This window comes from Fistularia commersonii, chromosome 12, assembly GCF_037954325.1.
Source record: "Fistularia commersonii isolate RoL2024-O1a breed Wild chromosome 12, RoL_Fcom_v1.0, whole genome shotgun sequence".
Taxonomy (NCBI): Eukaryota; Metazoa; Chordata; class Actinopteri; order Syngnathiformes; family Fistulariidae; genus Fistularia; species Fistularia commersonii.
Genome location: NC_141295.1, coordinates 4,529,016 through 4,536,734, shown reverse-complemented (window position 1 = coordinate 4,536,734; position 7,719 = coordinate 4,529,016). Strand labels below are relative to the sequence as shown.

The following is a 7,719-nucleotide window of genomic DNA, read 5'->3' as shown; positions in this document are numbered from 1 at the left end:
GTAAACAGCAATTATTGGCGATTCGAGAGTCCCGCATGAGTGGAGCTCTGATGTCGTGGACGATTTAGCCTCTGCGTCAGATATCGTTTTATATTTCACCCTTTTTTTTTCCTCGCCAATCTCTTGTCATGTCCATCTCTGCCGGCTTTCTATTCTTGTCCGTCCCGCCGGGAGGCCGGACGCCTTTGAGGCCTTTGAGGATCGGCGGGCGAATCGATCGCCGTTCATTCGGCCCGCGGTGACATTTTCCGTGATCGTCGGTTAACTTCTCCGTCCGGAAGGTCCGACGCTTTCGGCTCCGGGTTCTACCTCTACCTCGGCCGCGGCCCGTCCGCCTCCTCCGTCACGCGGAGGGAGGAGGTGCGCGCCTCGCCTTCGTCCGCCGACTTGGCCGCCACGAAGGTCGCCAGCGTGAGCGGCAGCTTGCCGGCTCTCCTCGGCCGCTTGCCGTTGTTGCGGTCGGTCACGAAGCACAGGGTGTTGATGATCCCGTTGCTCATGGCGATGCACTCGATGATGTAGAAAGCCACCAGGGAGTTCCTGTCCCTGGAGATGAGGGTGGGGTAGAAGTCCCGCAGCAGGGCGAAGCTGTAGTACGGCGTCCAGCACAAGACGTAGGCGACCAGCACCAGGATCAGCACCACCACCGTCCTCCGCCGCCTCTGGAGGCGCTTCCGGATCTGCTCCGTCTGGAAACCGGGGACGTCCTTGAACCACAGCTCCCTGGAGATCTGGATGTAGCACACCGCCATGATGATGACGGGGCCCAGGAACTCCAGGGCGAAGATGAGGAGGAAGTAGGAGCGGTAGTACACCTGCTGGTCCACGGGCCAGATCTGGGCGCAGAAGGTCTTGTAGGCTCCGCCCTCCGCCTGAGGGTACGCCGTCTCGGACGCCATGTAGGCCGAGGGGATGGAGATGAACACGGGCACCATCCACACCGCCACGACCACGCAGTAGGCCGTCTGGTGCTTCATACGAGGCTTCAGCGGGTGGAGGATAGCCATGTACCTGCGCACACACACACACACACACACACACACACATACACACACTAAACTGAATACAGAATGCGACAGTTTTAGATGTAGCTGGTTGCTAGTTAGCTTCTGAAGCTAACTAGCTCTGCTGGCATGTATGTGATAGCCTCGATAGCCTTGTTAGCGCCTTGTTAGCACGCTTGTCAGTGTGTGTGTGTGTGTGTGTGTGTGTGTGTGTGTGTGTGTGTGTGGATACCGTCTTCCCATTCCGTCCTGGGCCGAGGCAGAATTTATGTGCCAGATGTGTGACTCTTAAACCTCTCCGGAGCACGGACAATTACCTTTCCCTCACCTCCGCGGTTGCTATTCTTAGCAGCGCGCTTGTCGGCCATGATGGATGAGACCTGCGCCGCCGCTCCCGAAACGCAGGCCTCCGCCACCGCCGCCGACAGATATGGATTTTCAGAAGATGGTTTTGGAGGTCATGGGTTATTCATTCAGACTGCGTTTTCCAGTCGTGTTAGTTGTCCGCTATCAACATTAGCATTAGCATTTAGCAGCCGCGCTCTGCCTGGATCTGCGCTGTCATTCAGGAACTTTTTTCCTCCATGCTGCCTTCCATGCTGAAGCTGCGGAGCTTCTCGGCCTCTCGAACATCTCAGCGTTAGCTGACGCTAAAAAAAACATGCGGGAGTGTGTGAGCTTTTCCTCCATCGGTCCCTAATGTGTGTTTTCCCTCCTTCCCGCTTCCAGGGGCGCCCGAGGGGGCCCTCAGCCAGGGTCAAGGAGAACCATGTTGCACTGAGGTGATATGAAGGACCAGCACACACACACACACACACACACACACACACGCAGTGGGCGGATAATGGACCCTGCTAACATAAAAGCAGGGAAAGGAGGCGAGGACATGAAAGAAGATGTGAGGTGGAGGAGGAACGGAAAGAGGGAGGGACGGAGCTCGCCGGTGTTTTTATCGGCAAACATACAGGCGCGTCGCTGTTCTTCAAAGGCCGAAGCCCTTTTTTAAATTTTACCTTTCCAACCTCATTAAGCTGCAATTAGCATTCACTTCCCACCTCACCCCGTCGGTCGCTTTAACGCCCGCTCGTCCCGCTTGGTCATGACGGCGAGCGTACGTGCACTGCTGCACTCCCGGTACTCTTGACGCTCCGGTTCATAAACCGCGTCACTCATCTGTTTACTTGAAACCCATTCGTCCGCCTTCCTGATAGATTTACAAGCGAACGCGGTCGCATCTGCAAAGCCCTGCAGCTTTCTGTCCTGCAGACTCATTATTACTATTTTATTGCTGTGGAAGAATTAACGGCACAAAAAAAAAAAGTTGTAAACGACTTATCGATTCACACCTTTCACGATAAAAGTGGTCATTTACTGTTTGTTTTTCAATTTTATTTCATTTCTGCTCGAATTCCCTGTCATTTCTTACTAATTTCGACACAATTTTTTTTTTTTTTTTTTTTGCTGTTTTGCTTGGAGCTTCAACTTTACACCAAAAATTTTTTTTTTTTTTTTTGCAGAGGTTACCGTCCGGTTACCCGGGGCGACCCACCTGTCCACGGCGATGGCCAGCAAGGCGTTGGTGGAGACGTACAGCGAGACGGTGCGCAGGTAGTTGGTGGCGGCGCAGAGCAGCAGGCCGTGATCCCAGGACAGCCGCTTGACCACGTAGTAGTCCAGCAGGAAGGGGCAGCAAACGGCCGCCACCAGCACGTCGGACACCGCCAGGTTGGCGATGAGCAGGTTGGTGAGGTTTCGGAGCTGCTTGTAGCGCGCCAGGCTGGTGATGAACAGGCAGTTTCCCACGCCGCACACCAGCATGATGACCACCAACACCACCGCGATGACGATGGTGGCCACGAAGAAGGCCGGGCCCCGCGTGGTGTCCGGGATCTCGTCCGGAGGAACCTCGTAGCTGGGGTCGTCGCCGGCCAGGAAGTAGTCCGGCAGCGAGGCGCTCCCGTTGGCCGCCTCAGCCATGTCGGATCAGGTCAACGTGCTTCGGAAAACTTTTACGGGCATTTCCTGCAAAAGGGCATCGTGTTAAGATTAGCGAACCGCTCCCTTCGCTTCGGTTTCCCGCTGGGTTTGATGCTAAGCTAGCGTCCGCTTTGGAATCCATCGGCCTTTTTGTCGATGGCATCGCCCGGACGAGCCGTCGATGATAGGTACTTGTCAGATTTGTCTCACGGCTGCAGAATGTGGCGTCTCGGCCCCAAAGTTTTGGGGGAAAACATCGCAGAAGCGGGATTTTTACCGCGTGGGGCCCGTCGATTAGGAAGTGATGAGTGCAGGGGTCAGGATTTGAAGTTATAAGCTTTAAGCGAATTTTTCTCACCCAAAAAATGCATTTTTATATTTGCTCTTGCTCAATAATATTCAGTGACTTCCAGGAAGTCAGTTTTGGAGTCCGGGGTTTTCTCTGATTTATTGGTGATTATTGTGAAAAAGAGAACGGCGTCACATTTTAATTCACCTGTTAAAAGTCAGACGGCGAATCAGCATAAAAAGAATCCAAGTTATAAATAAATAAGGAGAAGCACAACAATCTAACATGATTTTCAGAATAATGAAAAACATGATGGAATATTTAGAATTAAAATAATAAAAATAAGAGACGTTAAATTTATTAAAAGACGTGTTTTGAAAAGAAAAGAGAAGAAATAAAAAAGGGAAAAGATGTGACTCACCGGGACGTGTCCCCTGTGGATGAGCGATGCTCTCCTCACACACACACACACACACACACACACACACATACACACATGCACGAAGAACTTCTAAGTGGTGATGACTGATACTTTCAAGCGGAAATCATGCACGCAAAACATGCGGGGTTTAAAAAGCCCGCAGTGTTTCCAGAACCCGCAAAAACCGGAGGCTGCCGCACGCCGGGGCTCCGCGGCTCCGAATGACACGGCCAGGCGCGTTCACGACGCGACCGCACGGGAGCGCGCCCGATTCCCGCCTATCACAAACACAGGAGATCAAAAATATACAGTTAAAAAAAAAAAATCAAATCGAAATTCTCCTTTGAATGCGAATAGTCTCGATTTTATTTGCATTTTTTCCTGACTTGAAGTACATTTATTCCCTTATATTCCTCATGTTTTCAGTCTTTTCAGGCAAAAATAGATGATTAATTATTGTCTTGGAACTGCTTCTCACTAACTTCTCATTGATGATAAAATCAAATTAAATGAAATGATTAATTCCAAACACGTGTTCTTTTGCAGGGACAGATTGTCCTGCGGATGGCAGGATATATACACGAAATACACAGCTGGTTTATCAAAGATGGGATCAATTAAATTCAAAAATTAATTCATTCTGATGACGCCTTCGCTATCAGCCCAGTTCTGCCTTTGCAGGAAAGAAATCCCCTGCAGACCGGCCGCACCGCCATCCATCCACAAGGTGAAACCTTCATATTCATGTTTTTATACGCTGAAAAGAAGCCTGCTTCTTCTGAGCAAAAAAAAAATTTTTTAAAAATGAGAATGACAAGTATATTTGTTCCCTACAAACGAGATGACAAAAGGTTAGTTATTATAAATAACAATAACCTGAAATGTAAAATTTAGACTTGAAATTAAATTGACTCAAATCAAAGAGCACAGTGCATTTATTTAAACTATTATAATTTGTACATTGAATTTTCTCCATGAATGAAACCAAGGAGCTTTATTGAGAAAATGAAAATTTTATGCATTTGCTTAATTTTCTCAATAAAGCCCCTTGGTTTCATTCATGGGGAAAATTCCATGTATAAAATTATAATAATTTAAGTATAATTCTAGAATTAAAATTATAATTAAATATGATTGACATATAATTCTCAAGGGAAAAAAAGAGGGTTTCATCAATTGTTTGAAAATGTTAACATTTTGTGTTTTCTACAAACAGTCCATTAAACCCTGTTTTTTTTTTCCACTCAAGAATCAGTAAATTTACTTTTTGCCAATTTGCAAACAGAGTGAAAAGAAAACACCAAATGTGTTTTGGTTAATTGGATTTTCCGGCAAACTCTTTCCAACAGACTCGTGTTTGAAATTGGTTTAAAGTCAATGGAGAGCACAGAAACCGAACGGTACAAAATGATCAAAATGGTTTGAGACAACAATAAGGTAAAAAAAAAAAAGAAGTTTATTTGCTTTTAATTTACAAAAGAAGCGAGCGAGGAGATTCTCTCTCCAGCCCAGAGCTGAACCCGAAAACGAAGGCGGAACAAAAGACAAAACGGTGCGATTGAGAGTCTCTCTGCGTCCAGTGAGATCTACTTCTTGGCGTACGTGATCTTCATGGCGCAGGTGGCCGTGATCCTGAAGCCCTGCAGCGCGTCTTTGGCCACGCCGGCCTGCGTCTCGCTTTCAAACTCCACAAAAGCGATGTCGTGCTTCCCGGGGACGAGTCGCACCTCTTTGAAACCGGGAAACCTGTCGGAGACACAGAGGAGATATATGAAACCTAAGAATAAGAACAACTTTATTAATCCCGAAGGAAATTGCTGTACCAGAGTTACAGAAAATATAACAGTAATAAATAATAAAAGAAAAGGCAGAATTAGAAATAAAAGTAAACTATAAAGTGTCTCAGTGAAACTATAAAGTGTCTTAGTAAACAGTGATAAAACTATAAGTGTCTTAGTAACAAGTGAGGTAAGGAGTGCACAATAGTATGATAGAAGGGAAAATTGTAGTGTAGCTGTTATGAGATGAGATGAAATATTGCCTGTCCCTTTACCTGTCACTTTCGCCAGCACAAAACCATCAGCTTGGGTTTATTTGGGAATTCCATGGTACTAAATGTCACACTTACTGGTTGAACAGCATGGAGAGCATCATTTCATTGGTCTCCTCTGGCAGGTTGTTGAGGAAGAGGATGTAGTTGGGCGGGTTGTCCGGCACCTGCGAGGACAGAGACCCGGGTTTAACGGACAAGGCAAACAGAAAATTTCCCACTGAGGGCGGCGGCGGTTTGGATGTGCTTACCTGTATAACAGGGGTAATGATGGGAGGAATTGCTCCCTGGAAACACAAAAACACACAAGTAGTGAGTGGAGCTCACCGAGGTGCCGTTCTCAGGAGCATTTCAGCAGCCGATGGTCGACGCCAGACTTACCACCGGTGGTTTCTTCGCGATGGCCGCTGCCGGCTCTTGGGCTTTCTTCTTCTTATCCTTCTTCTTCTCCTTGTCGCCATAAGCACCCTTCACCTTAGCGATGACCTCGGAGTCAGTCTTGGCGTACTGTATCCTCTGGAGAACACGCAAGAGGCAAGGGTCAGTTGAGCGGAGAGGGGCTAAGGAGGCTTTTTCCCTTCTGGCCGCCTTACCATGGGCTTGTTGTAGAAGGGGAAGCCTTGCAGCTGCCTCAGTGCGTTGGTGGCGGCGGCGAGCTCTTTAAACACGACAAAAGCCTGACCCCTCATCTTCATGGTCTTCATGGCCACGATATCGATGATCTGTCCGAACTGAGAGAAGAGCGCGTAGAGGGAGCGCTTCAGCTCTGACAGAGCGAGGGGAAAGGTAGTGTAAATACATCAGATGCAGTACTGCAAATGCAAGCTTTGGTACTTTTAGTTGGCTCCATCTCATTTTTCTGGGATTATTATTAATACTGATATTACCACTTGATCATACAATCATAGAGAAAAAAGGGTCTTGAATAAATTAGGTTAAAGTGGGTTTAATTGGATGTAGATGCACAAAGAAATGGCGACGAGAACAACAAACAGAACCGCTAAACTAAGAACCCAAACAAGTGCTCACTCGTCGTGATTGTGGAGTTCATGTGTTCGAAATTCAGCTGAATTAAAGATTTCAGAAAAATCTCATTTTCAAGACTACAAGGTTACATCAGCCATGCCTCTGGTATTATCAGCTGACTTGATGGAACCAGACGATGTCTGCGAAACAAAAAGAGTCAACAAATACCTTTTGCTTGAAACAACAGGCTAAAGAGAAAAGTGCAATGAACTACTTCTCTCGGCTAAATAAATACCATTTGACCCCCCCAACATGAGTTGGTCCCCACTGACCTTCTTTTTTAACCTTGTCATTGATGTTGTTGATGTAAATGGTATGGTTCGGTCGGATATCCATGGTGGAGTCTGAGAGGAGAGCAAAACAAACGTCAGTTTTCCCCCAGACCGATCATATTGGCAGATTGAGAAGGTGAACCTCGGTATTCAAACACACGAGAGAGCAAACAGGCAAAAGATCAAACATGATAATATAGCGAGAACTCATTTATGGGGAAATAAGGACATGCTTTAGAACGACGGGAATACTATTTATCGCTTGCAAAATCAAGCTCCGAGCTAAATCGTGCAAGAAATTTGAGTTAAACTTGTAGATTTTAGGTAAGTTTTAATAAAGTAAAGCATATGCTTAGAGAATCCATGCGTCGCAAACCCGTGTTTGTATTGTTAAATTCCCATTCATTCGGACAGTTAGCTTCGCTTCACTAGCAGCCAATGCTACCTTATAGTATTTTTGAATGAATAAGCAGAATTTAAAGGAGCATGTGTTATAAAATATGTTTACGGTTATCGCTCGCTGTCACGGTGCTCCAAAAATAATCGAAATGAGTGAGTAAAAGGGATTTATTAACATCTTAAAAACTTACTTCTTCTCCACGGACGCCGCTCACCGTCAAACCGGAAACAATTTCTGGCGCCGCGTGCTCCCTCAAAGAATCATGCGCAGTGGCGCCCCC

At 47.0% G+C, this 7,719-nt stretch overlaps 2 protein-coding genes across 2 annotated transcripts; both read right to left on the bottom strand.

Annotated features, from left to right (window-relative positions):
- Nucleotides 1-310: 310 nt before the first annotated feature.
- On the bottom strand, nt 311-2,981 carry prokr1a (prokineticin receptor 1a). Its single transcript, XM_086156124.1, has 2 exons — nt 2,554-2,981; nt 311-1,011 (listed from the first exon to the last, which is right to left on the bottom strand). Exons 1-2 carry the CDS (start codon nt 2,979-2,981, stop codon nt 312-314), a joined length of 1,128 nt encoding a protein of 375 aa, XP_086012250.1. The 3' UTR covers nt 311.
- A 1,109-nt stretch (nt 2,982-4,090) lies between these two features.
- On the bottom strand, nt 4,091-7,676 carry snrpb2 (small nuclear ribonucleoprotein polypeptide B2). Its single transcript, XM_086156482.1, has 7 exons — nt 7,630-7,676; nt 7,040-7,111; nt 6,335-6,507; nt 6,123-6,257; nt 5,993-6,028; nt 5,820-5,908; nt 4,091-5,437 (listed from the first exon to the last, which is right to left on the bottom strand). Exons 2-7 carry the CDS (start codon nt 7,101-7,103, stop codon nt 5,278-5,280), a joined length of 657 nt encoding a protein of 218 aa, XP_086012608.1. The 5' UTR covers nt 7,104-7,111; nt 7,630-7,676; the 3' UTR covers nt 4,091-5,277.
- Nucleotides 7,677-7,719: the final 43 nt, after the last annotated feature.

Coding starts and splice junctions, on each gene's coding strand:
- snrpb2 (XM_086156482.1), bottom strand. CDS start 7,103: ATGGATATCCGACCGAACCATACCATTTACATCAACAACATCAATGAC. Junction 6,029..6,122: donor TCGCGAAGAAACCACCGGTG/GTAAGTCTGGCG, acceptor TTGTGTTTCCAG/GGAGCAATTCCTCCCATCAT. Junction 5,909..5,992: donor TCATTACCCCTGTTATACAG/GTAAGCACATCC, acceptor CTGTCCTCGCAG/GTGCCGGACAACCCGCCCAA.
- prokr1a (XM_086156124.1), bottom strand. CDS start 2,981: ATGGCTGAGGCGGCCAACGGGAGCGCCTCGCTGCCGGACTACTTCCTG. Junction 1,012..2,553: donor CTGGCCATCGCCGTGGACAG/GTGGGTCGCCCC, acceptor GTGTGTGCGCAG/GTACATGGCTATCCTCCACC.